A 17013-nucleotide genomic window follows, 5' to 3' on the forward strand; every position below is an offset into this window, starting at 1 on the left:
CATGATTGGTAGAAGGAGATTCTTTTAATGTTATCGACTGGATGTCCGGATCTAATAAACCATCTTGGAGCTTGAGAAGGTTTTGGTTGGCAGCTCTAGATATTTGTCGCAATAAAGTAGTGGCTTTCAATCATGTTTTTAGGGAAGCAAATGAGAGGGCAAACTTGCTTGTTAAGGATGGAGTGTTGGCCCCGTCTTTGGTGCTCAATTCCTTATCTTTTTAATTGTTGTGTTTTTCATCTCTTCACTGTAATCGTTGGATTGATTGAGTAATAAAGTCATGATCTTGTTAAAAAAAAAAAAAAGATTACAAACCTTATGCAAACCACACCCTATTTTTATTTATGGACCTGGACCCAAGTCGGTCCAGTGGATTGGATCCAAGTCAAATTGACTTGGACCCATCCTAGACCCTAGTTCGGGTTCGAGTTTAACTCAGTCAGGCTGGGAATGGGCTGGCATCCACCCGGGCCCAACCAGACCCGACTCAACCCATCCCCACCCCTAATATCCTTGTATATGGCATATAGTTTCACCAATGATATACGGCCTATATTTCACCTTTTCCAAATGGAAGGGAGAACCATACCCGTATCATAGGATACGAAAGGAAGATCATCGGAAAAAGTAAGAGGGGAGAGAGGACTACAAGCTGTTCATTTAGCAAACATACACACGAAAAGAATGATGCTTTCACTTAGTGAGATGCTGAATGTGTTTTTGCCTTGCTTGCCTTGTAGGCTAAATCTCGCTCTCTCTCTCTCTCTCCCATGCCCGTTCTGGGTGATACTTTCTCTGCAAAACATTTATAATAACATTGGCCAATTGATGGAATGTCACACACTAAGCTCAGCATTTTCAAAATTGTTAAGACCTACCATCGCAATCGCTCCTCAGACGCACAAAGTGAATCTCTCTCTCCCTCTTTACAATGGCAGACCATAATTTTTGCCAAATGCCTTCCATCTACACACAATAGCAGACCATAATTTTAGCGAAAATGCAACAATTAATATTCCTAGTTGTGGCAAAGCTCATGACAAATTCACTATAGCTCTTGTTCTTGTTGCATTACAGGTATTATGCAAGGATCTATTGAATCAATGAGGCATCATGGAAATACACTCAAACGTGCCATTAAAGAATATGCACGCGCCAAGAATCCCGTTTTCAGACCATATTCCTTCTCATATTCAAATTCTGGTCCATCCACAGAAGAGAATGTTTTCGTGACGACCACAATAGGAGACATTCTGAAGGCCAAGAGAAAAGATGGCAACGTCATTTGCCACTGGTGCACAACCCAGGACACTGTTTATGATGCTATCAACATTGTGTGTTTGGACTTCATTCACAAATTCTCTGTCTCACACACACACATTCTCTCTCACATTCATTTGTTGGATGGTACAAATGCAGATGACAAAACATAATGTTGGATCTTTGGTGGTAGCCAAGCCAGATGAATATAAATCAATAACGGGAATCATTACTGAGAGAGGTAATTCTGATCCATGCACATATCCAAAGTCCACCATATATTCTTCAACACAAAATGGAACAATTCAGGGACACCAATGGCGCCAATCTTTTCTGGTTTTGCATAGTTTCACAGCATTAGACAAGCATCTTACTTTTTCCAAAAATGATATTTCATATGCTTGTTCTCAAGTAAGTCATTTCGATATGCCTGTGTTCGACGGTCTGTACTCGAAAGTCTGTGTGTTCATCAGTTAAGAGAACCTAGGCAGATGAAAGTTTCAAATGGTTTTCTTTTATCATTTTGGGTAGTTGAGCGGTAGGAATTGAACTTGAGATGTAACATTCCCAACGTCAACTGCTAATCAATCAAAGCCCAAGCAAGATTTATTTGTTTTCACATGGTTTTCCTGCCTATAATCCTTAGTCTTGCATGGCTTAGAAGATCAGTGTAGAGCCTTAAAAAGTTTGAAAATGTCTTTGACAGACTATCTCAAGAAGATGATACTGCAGGGACGATCCTCCAAGTTCACAAGAGTAGGGGACATCATGACTGATGAGGTAGATATTGCCATGAACTGAAAATTCAGCATATTTCACACAAAATTTTGATGCACTTGACTACAATTTAAATTTTGGCTCAATTTCGAATTTAAAATCATGCCATTAGTTCGGAATAAAAACTTCGTTCAAAAGTAAGTTTGAAAGTTTTCTCACTTCCAGAAAGTTACAAAACACACTCATGAAATATAAGAACACATTTTGACAAAAATTTACATTGAAATTCAAGATTCTGGTTCTTGTCATTCTCTCTCTCTCTCTCTCTCTCTCTCTCTCTCTCTCTCTCTCGATAAGTGCTCAGTTCATGCAATCTCTCTCACTCTCTCTCTCTCGATAAGTGCTCAGTTAATGCAATCCTGTCTTTCAATACATTCCTCTTTAGATTACCACCTCACCCTTTTTTTACAGAATAAACTCATTACAGTGACCTCAGATACAAGCATTCTACAAGCAATGAAACTTATGACAGGTGTGAAATTATTTGATTGTTGAGTTTTTGTATATTTAATATACAATTGCATATTATAATTATTGCAAGAACACACAAATGAAGTAGAGAACTTTGCATCACCCAGCTCCTAAATATACAAAAGAGACATGATTCTTATGCTTAATAGTTGAAAGAAACACTTCTCTACAATATTGCCAAACAATTCAGTTTAAAGAACTTCCATTTACTGTATTAGCTTCCATTAATGCTGTTCTGCTTCAGTTTCTCAATTTGCTCAGTGAACTCTAATATTATCATGCTAAGAAAGCATGGGCGCCCCATTCTCCCGAGATTTTAAAGCCCTATAGGTCAAAGCACTCATTCTTTAAGAAAGGGAAATAGAATGAGAGAGGCCCAAACCATGGCCATTGCCTCAATCCTGATAGAATGAGCAGTCGAAAATATCCAACTGTTCTTTAACCCATGAAGGACACATTCTTTATTACCAAGTTACTGGCAGCTAAAGTAATCCTTGTTACCACGTTCATCGACATACTCAGCTAGAGTTTTAGACCTTTGGTGAAGTTTCACTCCAATCTTCCTGTGACATATCTTTTGTCAGGCTCACAATTGACCATTTTTAAGGCAGACATGAGTTCATATTTCCTTTTATTTATGTCGTTCTTTGACTGCTATAATTGTCCTATTTTCTTTTGCTGGTAACTCGATGTGCTCACTTTGATTCTAGAACCTCATTTCTTTCTCTCGCACCTTCCTATATTGTGAACTCAGCAACCACGAGTATTCCTATCATTCGTGTCCTAAGGACATCCTTTTAACTGATTTTATTTAAGGTAGGTTCGATGGAGGACGAGTATTCCTATCATTCGTGTCCTAAGGACATCCTTTTAACTGATTTTATTTAAGGTAGGTTCGATGGAGGATGACGGCTATCCTCATATTAGCAATTGACTCCACTCTTTTTTAATATTCCAATGTTAGCAATTGAAGGCATGATGATTTGAAACTGCATGTGTCCCTTAGACTATGTTACAGGAAGTCTTAAGAAAACTTTCTTTAGGTTTATGCCATATTTATTCTAAGTAAGCTCAATCCGTGTTAATTTAAGATTTCCACACTTCCCAGCTCCAATCAAAATATCAAAATAAACATACTGTGAAAAATGAGATTTGTACAGAGAGATGGCTGCACGTTGTTTTGCACCTTATTCAGATTGGTGGGACGATCTGTTCTTTTCACTTTATATAATATACAACTTTAGGACACAAGATTACAACAATACCCTTCACAAAAATATAATGTATAACATCTCCTTTACAATTATAACATTACAGCACTGGTCCCACACTGCTCTTACACATCAAAATTACATCTCAGCTCTTACACTGCCCCTAGAAATCAATTCCTAACAGCCCAGCCCAGCCCCCCTCCCCCCCCCCCCCCCAAAAGTTGTATACTGGTTGGAAGCATCAACAGCTTATAGGAATCAACAATCTGATCTGATTTCAGTCACAACAAACATAGCTCATTTTCTTGGTCTAATAATTCTTCTAGAACAAAATGCTCATCTATCTCTGTATGTTTTGTTTTTCCATGATGCAATGTATTCAATGAGTTTTCAATGACATTAGGCCTACATCTGGGGTCAGCGTTGAGCTCATATCTCTTTTGTTTTGGTTATAGATGAGTTAACTAGACGTCTATAGGATGAGGTACCATGGTGCATATGACATAGTTTTGATTGATAGAGACGACGTCAATGTAAAGTTATAACTTTGGAGGAATGCTCTAGAGTCAAAAGGCTTTAAAATTAGCCGGACTAAGACAAAATACTTGGAATGAAAGTTTAGTAATAACACGAGTAGAAATGAGGAAGTAGTTAAGATTGATGACTAAGAAATAACAAAAAGAGATTATTTTAGGTATCTTAGTTGATAATCCATGAGAATGGAGAGATTGAATATGATGCTGCACATATAATTAGAGTTGGGTAGGCGAAGTGGAGATTTGCATCCAACGTTTTATGTAATTATCACATACCAATGAAACAAAAGGGAAAGTTTTATAGGGGACGGCTATAAGTCTAGCCACACTTTATGGAACATAATGTTGGGCAGACAAGAAACAACATATCCATAAGATGAGGGTAACTGCGATGAGGATGTTGAGATGGATAAGTGGCAAGACAAGAAAGAATATAATTCAGAAAATACATATGATGGAACTTGGGGGGGGCTTTAATAGATAAGTTGAGGGAAAGTAGACTTTAGATACGTTGGCCATGTTCAACATAGACCTAATACAACACCAATTAGGAGGGGTGAATTCGTTTAAATAGAAGGCTCTAAAAGGGAAAGGGGAAGGCCCAAAAAAACATGGATGGAAGTAGTGAAAGAGATATGATGACTTATGTTTTGACTAAGGCATGACCCTTTATAAAGTAGAATAACAAAACAGGACTCATGTAGCGATCCTAAATAATTTAACAACGCTCAAATGATGATGATGCAGCTATCATCGCTGCCTTGCATTCACGAAAAGCAATCTAGTGTCTATAACTCTGTATCAAACGGTGCAGATATGTGCCATCGTTTTTAAGTTAGCAATGACATTAATATTATGGTTGGAACCTGCTGTAAATGATCCTTGACTGTTACCATTTGAAACAATCAACCATTTTTTACTAAAATTAATGTAGAAAGAATTTCGTAGGGAAGAAAATCCAATAATCTATTGATTGAAAAATAAAAGAGAGCCTACAAGCCATGCTTCAGTATCTCTCGCACTAGTTAACTCATAAAACGATCTCAAAACTCAACTCTCTATCCCAAATTCTCTACATAGGTCCCTATGTATAATATATGACCTTACTTAGAGACTATGAAATCCTAATTCTAATTAGAATAAAACCATGATTTAAATAAAATTCGTAATGATATTTTTACCCTTGACAAAACAAATAAATCCATATGCACTCTAACTACTTTCTAAACAACTCCTAAAATCCTAAAAATATTAAAAAACCTTAGAATCCCTTAAAAAACCCATGAAATAAACCCCAAAAATAAAATTAAAATATACATCCTTTGAACTTAAAAAAATAAAAATAAGAATAATTTTTCTTGCATCAAACTCATTTGGTTTGAATAAACTCGTACTCGAGTCTTGAAGGCTAAGGTGAATTTCGCATTAACCTTGCAACCTTCTTCAACCTGAAGATTATGCTTCGCATCCTTGGACCTATGGGTTATTGGCCCAATTAAAACACAACAATTACTGAGGCAGGGATTAGAGACTCTTTCCCATTCCTACTGGGCAAGGCAGTGTACGAGCTGGAGCGAGGGCAAGCACGGATTCAAACACTCTCTATCGGCTTTCTGTTCAGTTCGTCGCCTCATGTTCTTCCACGTAGTTAATTCTCGAGCAAGGAATAGGATTGTAGACTCTACTGCTAGGTGTACGGCACTGCAGAAGGGATTGTAGACTCGACTGGAACGAAGGTTGATTATAAACACTCTTTCCGCTTTTGACTTTCCTAGCTACTGAGCCCCTCTTCAAACCCTTGCCAGAAAGACGAAAGGAAAGATTATCTATGATACCGCTTGAATAACGATAACTGGAGTTCAAAGCCTTAAAGAGAAAGCTTTAGCAACGGGAGGAAGAATTCTATACGCCAGCACCTGACGAGCTTACGTTCTACCGCTGTTACACCAAAAATCCAAGGTTCCACATGAGCTTCCGTTCTGCGACGTGGTGGCTTTTGAAATCAACAGACAACCACAAAAACCCTTTTAAGAACACCTCAAGGAAAATATTATTGTATGTCAATCGAGTTTCTTCAGCCACATAAACTTGTTGGATTTCCCCTCAACTTAACCACATAGACCCACTAAAATTGCTTAAATTCGACCCTAGAACAAACCACAAGTCAAGGTCCAAAAAATCACCCGCCTAGTCACCTGGGTGGACGCCCAACCCCAACCGCTTGGGGGCCTTCCCCACCTTGGCCCCTTTCGGTGAGCCAAAAATAAGCGACACCCAATGTTCAAAAAGGCAGAGGCAGCTGCCTTAGTGGTGCTAAGGGTAGGGTTGGTGTTGGGGGCATATGTTGTTTTGTATGTATGTAGTGTGTGTGTGAACCCAATGTTCAAAAAGGCAAAGGCGGCCTCCTTGGGGGCACTAAGGGAAGGGTTTGGTGTCGGGGGCATATGTTGTCTTGTATGTGTGTGTGTGTGTGTGTGTAGTGTGTGTGCGCATGCGCATGTATGTGTGTGCACGAGGCCTCGCATGAAATTCTTAAAGATCATTCTCTTTTTCTTTCTTTTTGATCCATATTTGTGAGAGAGAGGTCTTGAACACTTGGAGGATGTTCTACTTTTTCTTCTAACATGTAGAGAGAGAGAGAGAGAGAGAGAGAGAGAGAGAGAGAGAGGGACCTTGCATCAAACATTTGGAAGTCATCTTCTTCTTACATGTAAAGAGGGAGCATATGGGTTCATGTGTATCTTTATATGCGTATATATGTGTGTGTGCGAGAGAGGGAGGCTGCGCATCGAACACGTGGAGGCCATCTTCTTCTTCTCATATGTAGAAAGAGCACATGGGCCCATGGGGGGGGGGGGGAGAGAGAGAGAGAGAGAGAGAGAGAGAGGAGGGCATTACAAAGACCTAAATTTTTGTTCGGGTGAATTTGATGTTTCTTTTTTTTGTAAGGGGTGGCACTAGGTGGGCACCAAGACCTGCCTTGAACCCCCATAGGCTCCTGCCTTAGACATTTCTGTCTAGACCACATTGCCTAGGCTACACCTAGGCAGTTTGTCGGTGAGCCTGCTAGGCGGCCCGGGTGGCCGACTTTTTCATCACTAGCGACACCCAAATGGGATTTTTAGTGAATTTCTCCCCCTTGAAAAGAGGGAAATAGATTATGGAGGTATTTTGACCCCTCAAAACCCTAGTATGAGAGATTTTCCGCCCAAAAACACTGTTTTTTTTTTTTACCTTGAATTGAAATATTTTTGAAAATTAATTTCAAACTCGAAGTTTTCGATTCCACATTGTGATATCGAAAGGCATTCGTCATGGGTCTGCTTCGAGGCCAAAAATGTTGCAAAAGAGAGGTTTTCGCATCCTAAAGTAAGCAATTGAAGCCTATTTCGATTTAGTTTTAAATGTTTACGTTTAGGGTTTCATTTTCTTATGAGTATTTTATTATATATTTTTTTTACATAATTTTCTTGTGTTTATGTTTGAATTTTGGTATCACCTTTATGGTGAAACTTCTTGAGTGTTTTTTTTGCTTGCTACTTTTGTTATAATAACATGTGTTTAGGTATGTTTGGCTTTGTTTCTAGCTTTAATACAAGATTGAAAATTTATAATGTACTTTTGTCTATGTTTGGATTTATTTCCATTGTATGATACAAATTTATTTATAATATATTTTGGTCTACATTGTTTGGTTATGTTTATAATTTATAATGCAAAGTTGAATATTCGTAATATATGTTTATGTATTATTTGCTTTTGTTATAATGCGTAATTGAAAATATTACTATATGTTTGCATATCTTTTTGCTATGTTTTCAATTTGTAATACAAAATTTGACAATATTACTCATATTGGGTAATACATTTGGCTATGTTTGGGGCAATTTTACAATTTAAAGTTATGTAACTTTGTATTTTTGCTTAAATGGCTAATGGATGTCAAAATTTCGCAAATTTACAGTTTTAAATTTTAAACATGTAAATTTTAGTTTATAAGAAATTACATTCTATAATTGACAATCCCCTACTTTTGTCACCCCAACATCCCCCCCCCTCCCTCCCCTCAAAAAAGTCCCCTACACAGTGGCCGACGGCTGCCCAAGCATTGGGACCCAACCACCCAGCGGCCATTTCTGTCTTCTTGAACATTGCCACGAGTGCATCTTTGAGATGAGCACTAGATTCGATAGTCGAACCAACAACTTCACCTTTTGATTCTCCTAGGAGCCCTTCACCTTTTTCTTCGTCCAATATCAATTCAACCATGAAATCTTATTCTTCATCATAGATCCATTCTCCTATAAGATCTTGTTCTTTATCTATGCCTGCATTGAGAATTGATGGTGAATCCCAATCTACAACCTATTGATTATGGAAACATATGTCAAATTATGCTCATCAAAATCAGGAATTTCCACCGTCAGTGATGCCCTCTGTGCGAGGTCTTCAATCACTTTCCTCTTCAATCAACTCCGGACGTGGAGCACAACGGTGAAAAGGATTGCACTAAACATCTTCTTAGACAATATTTCTTCAATCGCTTTCTTCTTCAATCAACTTCTGACATGGAGCACAATAGTGAAAAGGATTGCACTCAACATCTTCTTAAGGGAAAGATTATCATCTTGCTCATGAGTGATGCCCACGAGTTCTTGTGCAAGTAGTTGAACCTGCCTTCTGAGTTCTTCAACCTTTTCCTCTCTGCCTTCGCGAGGTAAATCTTCTAAAGCTCCTCTTCCTCAACCCCTTCTTATTGCCATGGATTCACTAAAATCACATACCTGAGGCCCAAAAAAATAAAAAACCAAATCCTAGGCCAAAATCAGTAAATCCTAGGTTGAAAATAAGCAAATCCTAGGCTGAAATCTGTAACCACTAAGCTTGATCAAAAACATTTTCCCTTGCTGATCACAAATCCTCTGCTCCAATGCCAATTGGTCTAGAAAGAATTTAGCATGGAAGAAATCCAATAAAATCTATTGATTGGAAAGTTCAAGGAGAAGCCTACAAGCCATGCTTCAATGGCCCTGCACTAGTTAAACCAAAAAAAGATCTCAAAACTCAACTCTCTATCCTAAATTCTCCATATCTGCCCTCATTTGTAATTAGACCTTAGGACCCAAAATATCTTATTCTAATTAAATAAAAAACCTAATTAAGAAAAATTTGAAATGATATTTTTACTCTTGATAAAGCAAATGATTTCATAAGCACTCTAACTACATTTCTAAACAACATCTGGTCCTAAAAATATAAAAACAAACCCTAGAATCCATTAAAAAACTTGAAAAACCCTAAAACAAAATGCTAAATTAAATATACATCCTTTGGAATTAAACAAAAATTAAAACAAGAATAACTCTGTCCTGCATCAGAATAACTTGTGCAATTCTGCTACTCATGTACTACATCTTTGACGCTACATCCTTGGAAAAGTTCCATTTTCAACCAAGGCTGGTATCCCTCATTATTTTGTCGTCGGTAGGCATTTCCAGCTTGATGAAATGAGATTCTAGCCGCTTCATCTTTACCTTCAGATGCTACTAACCCATTCTTGACTTTGTGATTACTTCACAACTAGATGCATCTCATCAAACACCACATGTCAAGAGATAATAATTCACCAATTTCTTGGATTATACAGGTAATTTTTGTAATTGCTGGTGTATACCCCAAATCGACAAACTTCAAAGTCTGGGGAAAATTTGTTCCTTAGGCTTTTATCAACATGCACCTAACATATACACGTGTCCATGGTCTAGATGCTTTCCATACAACAGGAAATGAGTAGACTTTTCATCGAGAATTTCAGACAATCGCTGGCTTATAACATCCGCAACAGTGTGAAAGGCCTCACTCCATAACTCAAGAGGGGTGCTACACATGTATCATAGAGAGTGCGCTCTCCACAATGTGTGGATGCTTTCTTTCTGCTACACCATTCTATTCAGGTGTATTTTGGCAAAGCTTCTGGTGATTTATTCCATGATCCTGAAAGAACTTTGCGATTCATCAGAAGTAAATCACTCCCACCATGCCTTGGAAGTTTCTGTTTTTCACGGAAACTAAATGGCTACAAATGAATGGAAATGTTGAAATATATCTAACACCTCAAATTTTTTATTTCATAAAAATTATCCAGGTATACCTATTATAATCATCAATAAAGCAAACAAAAAATAAGTATGTGAATTGTGCCCTTGGGAGATCGCCCAAATACATCTGAATTGATAGGCTAGAATGAAAAAAAAAGTTATTATTTAATTTTATGGAAATTCATGACTCTTACAAACTCGACAACTAGAGCATCTCGACTTTCTTATTGTTTATAGCCAAAATTGAGATTGAAAGAATTACAAGGTTTCAAAAAACGCTAGGTGGCCGGCCGGGCGTCCATCGCTCAGGCAGGCGCCAAGAACCTCAGGCGCCCTGGTGTACAAGGTTATATAGATATGTAGTATATATACATATATTTGTGTCAATTTTAGAATTTATTATATTTGAAAATATTGTAACATATTTTTTTATGTACAAAAATATGACATATCGCATGTTGAGAATAAATTTGTTCAAAATTTCAAAATTCAAACCATACAAAATTTAAAAGTCTAATAGGATATGTATTAGTAATAGTCTCAAACTCTCCATATTTCATAATAGGTGAAAAGGTTTAGGAAGGTTCTTCAAACCACAAAAAATACTTTTGATTCTCAAAAACAGGTATAGCTAAGAGATTTAGGGTTTATGGAATTTTCTTTTAACTTTGAGGATTGAAAATAACCGCCATAACCTATTTAAACCTCAAAATTACCCCATTTTCCCTTTTGGGTATTTAAAAAAAAAAAAGAAAAAAAAGCCACATCCCTGGGCGCCCACCGAGGTACATCCACTGGTGTAGAGCCACCTGGGTCTGGGCATGCGGTATTTTGGTTCATGCCGCCTAGGTGCCGGGCGGACCTTTTTTAAAACATTGAAGAATTAAGATTCTCTCCACTTTGATTTTAGCCTAAACAAGATCACTTATACTTGAATCAAGTAGAGAGATTCAGGGTTCTATCAAATTACAGACCATCAAAAGAGGAACTCTCGGCCTACTTCCTATTATCCGCTGGTTGTGCCGGCTAAGGATTCACCAAACTCAAACGAAAACAGCTTTGAAAGTACCTTTCAATGAGATGAAATAGAACTAACAGCCATTGTAATGAAACATAAAGAAAATTGAAGAAAATAACTTACTTGCTCAACGCGAGCTCATAGGATGGACATCCAGAGTTGAGGGCCTAGATCAGACTTACAGATGCGAAGCGACCTTACTTCCTCAGTCCTTCGAGATGAATTGAACGAAAGATGACTTAAAAGGACTACCTTGAACTTGAATGGGGTAAAGATAGCTTGCAGGGTTGAAACCTAGTGCAATCGAGGGTCGTGGCTAGGACCTACATTTGGTTAGCTTCCTTGAATATTTCAATTCACTTTTGGTTTAGAAAAGGTTAGATAATGTTTATTGGAATTTTAGGGATCCTAGGGTTTCTTTAGGACATAGGTTCTAGGGCTTCTTTTAAGGTTGAAATGGTCAAATGGCCGAAAGGGATAAAGGCACAAATACCTAGGTTTCCAATGCTAGAAAAAAGATTTGAAAGGGCACCTATAACCATCATTCATGAAGTGTAGGCCAAATGTGGGCTGTCTCTTACAACAATGCACTCTGCATCATCATCATTTCTACTCCACAATGGCATTAAATTTGGCATTTCTAGCTGTTTATGGGCATTTCTGGCCTAATGACACATATTGCATCATCAACGACATAACGTGCGTCGTCAAAAACATATAAAGCGTCTTTGAGCGACCAAAATGGAATTTTAGGTGGACAAATTTGTTTTGGTTATAACTTTCAAAGTATATGCCCAATTTGAGTGATTCTTAGACTGTTAGAAACCTTATAATGTCCACTAAAAGATAAAATCAAATTTGGCACAATTTGGATATTTCTTGGCGGGTTATAGTTCTTGAACTCCAGAGAGTTGGTTTAAGGGTCCTTGAATGGGGTCAACCTGATCAGGAAGGTGTCTAGCCTAATTTGGAAGGTTTTCCTAAGAGCTAAGGTTGACTAGGAAGGTTTAGGGTCAACTAAGAGGTTTTTAAGGTTATCTAATTGTCTTTCCTAATGGTAGGGCATCTATGGCATTTTAAGGTTGTTTCCTAAAGAAGCATGGAGTATGGGGATATGCACACTATGGACTTTCTACCCTTGATTGTTCCCTAAGGTGGCTTGGTATGGGGTTTAGGTTCTTGGTAGGTTGGAGAAGGCGTCTAAGTCTAAGCCCAATGGTTTAAGGGTTTGGGCACCTGGGAATTCCCTTACCCAAAGTGAGGTGTCTACACTAAAAAAAAAAATTGGAAAGAAAAGGAGGGGGAAAGGCCCTTTCCAACAAGACTCTTGAGGAATGATATATTGCAATGGGCTGAATGATGGTGACATAAGTTCACTTCGCTTTTGATACATCAACTTCAAACATAAGCAAGGATGACTTCTTCAACTTCAATTGAAACATAGGCTATGGGGCTTCTTTTAGAACATATAAATTTCCATTTTGTTCCCCTTAAGCAAGCGTCTTCCTAAAGAAAGGAGTAGAAATACATAGGAATTTGAATCACAACTAGCTGTGAAACAAAATCAATGTTTCTCTTATGTGTGGATCAATAAATGTGTTGGAAAAAAATAAAGAGTTTGGAGACGAACACATTGATGCACTTCCTAAATGTGTGATGGGTTGAATCCTTCATCTCCCAAAACTTCCTTTCTGCATGATATGGAATCAAATTAAAAAAACTTACCAACATCACCAAAAACATGATTTGTTGCATCAATTGACAATCCATGCACCACCATTAATCTGATTGATCTCCCATCAGATTGTCGCATCAATCGACAACCCATAAAAGTTGTAGAAATAGGATGATCTCCAAACCCAAAAAAGTTGATCTCCAAACCCAAAATTCACAATGTGCCATCTGAAATTCCAACATTAAAGTTGGCATTAAATCTGAACTGATGTTGGCAGCGGCATGTCCTCCTTTCACATAACTGACATGTGCTACTAATATTCTTTGTAAGCTAAGTTGATGACAATTAGTATTGACTGCAATTAGTAGGAGAAGTTTATATACATCTTCCTCGAAAGTTAGTATTCCGAATTCATCCTCTTCCTCCCATGACCATGAGATGAATAAAATGCAAACATTTAGAACATTATGTGAGTACTGAGTAGGGGTGGCAATGGGTCGGGTATGGGTTAGGTCTGCCTGGACCCGGACCCAGACCCAAATGTATTCGGGTCCAGGTCCAGCCGGGTCCAAAAGTTGGACCCATACCCGTACCCATCGAGTCCTGGGTCTGATCGGGTCCATTGCCACCCTCACTATGAGCTTCGTTTTTGTAGCCTACAATGGTGAATAACAGAGAATTGATTTTTGAGGGGGAGCAATTAGAGAGAGAGAGAGAGAGAGAGATAGAGAGATTCAAAGAGAGAGCTATGTCTCCAAGAAACTGAGAGAGAGAGGGAGTATGGCGATGGGGTTTAGCCATTTTGGGAACCAAGGGAAGACGAAAAGTATTGAAACAATTTTAGGGTTGGGGCTTTGGCCTTTTGGGTAAACTAAAAATTTGAGTCTGGGTATCCACCGGGTCGGGTATAGAAGGACCCGAACCTGGACCCGGGACTATCAGGGTATCCTTTATTGGACCCAGACCCTACCAGCGGGTCCAAAACTTGGACCCATACTCCGACCCGTGTTGGGTATACCCAGCGGGTATGGGTCGAGCCTGAATCCATTGCCACCCTTAGTACTGAGATCCTTCTTCTCATTGTACGAGCATTAGGTGCAATGGACATTGCCTCATGTTTCAGCAACAGAGGATGAAGTCCTTCAAAGAACGACAATGTGACTGACAAGGCAATGATGCAATAAACACATGGCACTAGGAACCCAGGCCAGCAAGAGTTCATTGTACCTTATCTTCCTCAGATACCAGCTGTCCAATAGCTGCAAGTTAATCAATGGAAGTCTTCATTTTTTTCAAATACTCGATAGTGGTGGGCAAGTTACTTTTCAGGTTTTGAAATTCCATTTTCAACAATAAAGACCTTGCTTCTGAGCCTTGGGAATAGGTCTCATGTAGACAATTTTACATTTCTTTTTCTTTTCTATGAATTTTTTTTACTCGGCAAAGGATCAGATCCATTGACCCATAAGGCCAAGATTTCAAATGGAAGGTAAGATTCGATGTTTCCATGTAAGGAAATTCGTCGAGGTTAACTTTTAAAAAACAAGTTGGGGGAAGAACTGAAGAATTCAGGGAAGCGTCATTGGATGAGAACAGATATTTGTCTTTTCAGTGTTTCATCTTTTTATTTTTTATTTTTAGGTCCCCATTTTGTAAACGACTTCAGATTTCTTTTTTTTTTAAGAAACTGATTTTGGAGAGAGGCTATAAAGATTTTTTTTTTATAAGAGATAAAGAAAAGAGAAGAAAGCAATTAGGTATAAAAGACTTTCAATGAAAGAATTTAAGGTAGAGGATAAAAAGAGGATTGGGAAAATAATCAAAATAGAAAATCAAGAGATGAAGTTAGGGTTTAGGGAGAAGATTAGATGAAGATTAAGACAAAAGAAATAGAGGAAGGAAAAATAAGATTTAAGATGAAGGACAACAGGATGGAATCAGATTGAAGAATGAGAAAGAAGAAGAAAATACGGTTTATGGGAGAGGATTTGGCTTTTCAGGTTATGGTTTACAAAGAAGATGAGCAGATTGCTAAGGTTCTGAAGAAGAAAGAGAATATCAATTAGGGTTTTCAAGTTAGGGTTTAGGTGGAAAGAAAATATCAAGGAAGAAGATAAGCAGATCAGTTGGGGTTTTGAAGAAGTAGAGGTAAGAGTGAAGAAAACAAGGAGATTATTGGTACCTTGATTATGTTGAGAAGATCTTTGTTCCTTGCTCTGATACCAAGTGAAAAATGATATTTGATATATTACGACTTTAGGAAATAATTTTACATTTACTCCCTCTACAAATATGATACATTACTCATTAACAACTATAAAATTACAGCACTTGCCCCACACTGCTCCTGCACAAGATCACAATTTTGCCCTACATTGCTCCTACACGTCACATCCTAGCTCATACTTCACGGCATCCAAGATGTAGTGAATACTGTCTATTACAGCTGCTTGGAGCTCTTTCTTCACAATAATGACCTCTAGTTTTTCTCCATTTCGCTAATTTACTATGCCATCACTCATGATTACAGTTTTGCTGCCTCTTGATTGTCTTTAATCTCTAATGAAAAGAATTATGATGCATCTAAAAATTATGTCTATAGAGAAGCACATCAGACACATACCTGTGATAGATGCGAAGATGGTCGGGATGGTCTCCATTCGAGATGTTGTCCAAGCAGTGGTAGACGAGCAGAGTGGGGAGCTGAAGCGCTTGAACGAGTTCATTCAACGTGGTTACTAGAAGATGGAAAAAGACTAAAATTATTATGTTTAGAACTTTCTTATACAGCGATTGTATTTTTTGTGTTTTTTTTTTTTTTGATGAAGAGACCAACTCCACTAGAAAAGAACTAATAATCAAAAGGGTTCCCTCTTTAAAATTGACTACATTTCTGTTCCTTAGGTATACCATCAGGTTCATGTATGTCTTTCACACTTTTGTACTTGCATACAAGATCAAGACCAATTGTTCCACCATTTCATAGATTATTACATGACTTATTGGAGTAATGTTTGTTAAGATGAACACATTGTACATGAAGGTAGAATTTTAACTAAATATCTATAGTCCACTAAATAGCCTAAGCAACACATACCCAACTTACCATTCAAAAAAATGACAAGCACATGAATGGAAGTCCATGCATTCTTGTATTGCCATAGCAACCTCACATAATGAGGAAAATTCTTCACTAAACAGTTAAAGCAAAAGCAAATTTGATGCATAGCAGAAAGAAAATAAGAATACTATCTTAGTCACCACCATATTGAACAATACAAGATAAATACCCTTGAAGTGACCTGAAATGATTGGTAGGTGAGGATCTGAGTTCCTGCAACAAAGCATGAATTAACATTTAGTTATGGCCAATGGTTTAAAAAACGGATAGGTGACCCGGATCGGACACCTCAAAAACCGATCCGGATCGACGAATCGGCGATCCGGATCGGGAATCGGCTGAATCGGTCGGATTAAAGCTTAAAAAAAATCCGAAAAAATTATTCAAATTCATTATAAATGTTATTTTTTAGGAATCCAATAAAAAATGAGGGTACTACATTATTAACTTTCATTTTTTTTATCAATTTGTGAATATTGAGATGTTCTTTCCCTGTATAATTTATTTTAACTATTAAATTTGCATCACATAAAAGAAAAATCATAGAATTATCATGGATAAAATATATAATTATATATGGACTATTATAAAGAGTAGGCTAATCAATAAAAGAATGGCCATTAAAATCTCGTTTTGACGAAAAATCCTAACCCGCTAAAAAAACCCAAACTATTACAGCCTAACTAACTATAATCCAAAATTATTACAACCTCACTAATTATAATATTATATACTGAAATTATAATTATTAGTTTACATTTTATAATTATTTTATTAGACAAATAATAACAAATTAAAAATATTTTATAATATTATCTAATTTAAAATGTATTATTGACAACTGTA

At 37.4% G+C, this 17013-nt stretch overlaps 1 protein-coding gene and 1 long non-coding RNA gene across 6 annotated transcripts in view; one reads left to right on the forward strand and one right to left on the reverse strand.

The window, feature by feature from the left end:
- Positions 1-320: 320 nt before the first annotated feature.
- LOC110007437 (uncharacterized) overlaps positions 321-17013 on the reverse strand; it is a 36268-nt gene continuing 19575 nt past the window's right edge. The window contains exons 2-5 of one of the 3 annotated variants that reach the window (XR_016052512.1): positions 16337-16380; positions 15670-15784; positions 879-966; positions 321-795 (exon numbers count right to left, since the gene is read on the reverse strand). This is a non-coding gene — a long non-coding RNA (uncharacterized LOC110007437). Of the gene's footprint in view, positions 796-878; positions 967-3704; positions 3991-9435; positions 10250-15669; positions 15785-16336; positions 16381-17013 lie in introns of those variants that run through there. The other 2 variants (XR_002281236.2, XR_016052513.1) reach the window with 2 other exon arrangements.
- Positions 799-16054, forward strand: LOC18422639 (CBS domain-containing protein CBSX3, mitochondrial). 3 transcript variants are annotated; one of them, XM_088862545.1, is made up of 6 exons: positions 799-906; positions 1078-1334; positions 1420-1501; positions 1967-2040; positions 2449-2509; positions 10021-10144. In XM_088862545.1, the coding sequence occupies exons 1-6, from the start codon at positions 834-836 to the stop codon at positions 10047-10049; spliced, it is 576 nt and encodes a 191-aa protein (XP_088718671.1). In that variant the 5' UTR covers positions 799-833; the 3' UTR covers positions 10050-10144. The 3 variants fall into 3 exon arrangements, with proteins under 3 accessions (XP_088718671.1, XP_088718672.1, XP_020524133.1); XM_020668474.2 differs by lacking the exon at positions 10021-10144 and adding an exon at positions 15649-16054 and having other exon boundaries at positions 806-906; XM_088862546.1 differs by lacking the exons at positions 2449-2509; positions 10021-10144 and adding an exon at positions 15649-16054 and having other exon boundaries at positions 801-906.

Source organism: Amborella trichopoda, chromosome 3 (assembly GCF_054954075.1).
Source record: "Amborella trichopoda isolate Santa Cruz 75 chromosome 3, AtrichopodaSantaCruz75HAP2 v2.0, whole genome shotgun sequence".
NCBI lineage: Eukaryota > Viridiplantae > Streptophyta > Magnoliopsida > Amborellales > Amborellaceae > Amborella > Amborella trichopoda.

Excerpts from the sequence above, each read along its gene's own strand:
- LOC18422639 (XM_020668474.2), top strand. The coding sequence starts at position 834 with ATGTCACACACTAAGCTCAGCATTTTCAAAATTGTTAAGACCTACCAT. Across the intron at positions 907-1,077 it reads TCGCTCCTCAGACGCACAAA|GTATTATGCAAGGATCTATT; the intron begins GTGAATCTCTCT and ends GTTGCATTACAG. Across the intron at positions 2,041-2,448 it reads GGGACATCATGACTGATGAG|AATAAACTCATTACAGTGAC; the intron begins GTAGATATTGCC and ends CTTTTTTTACAG.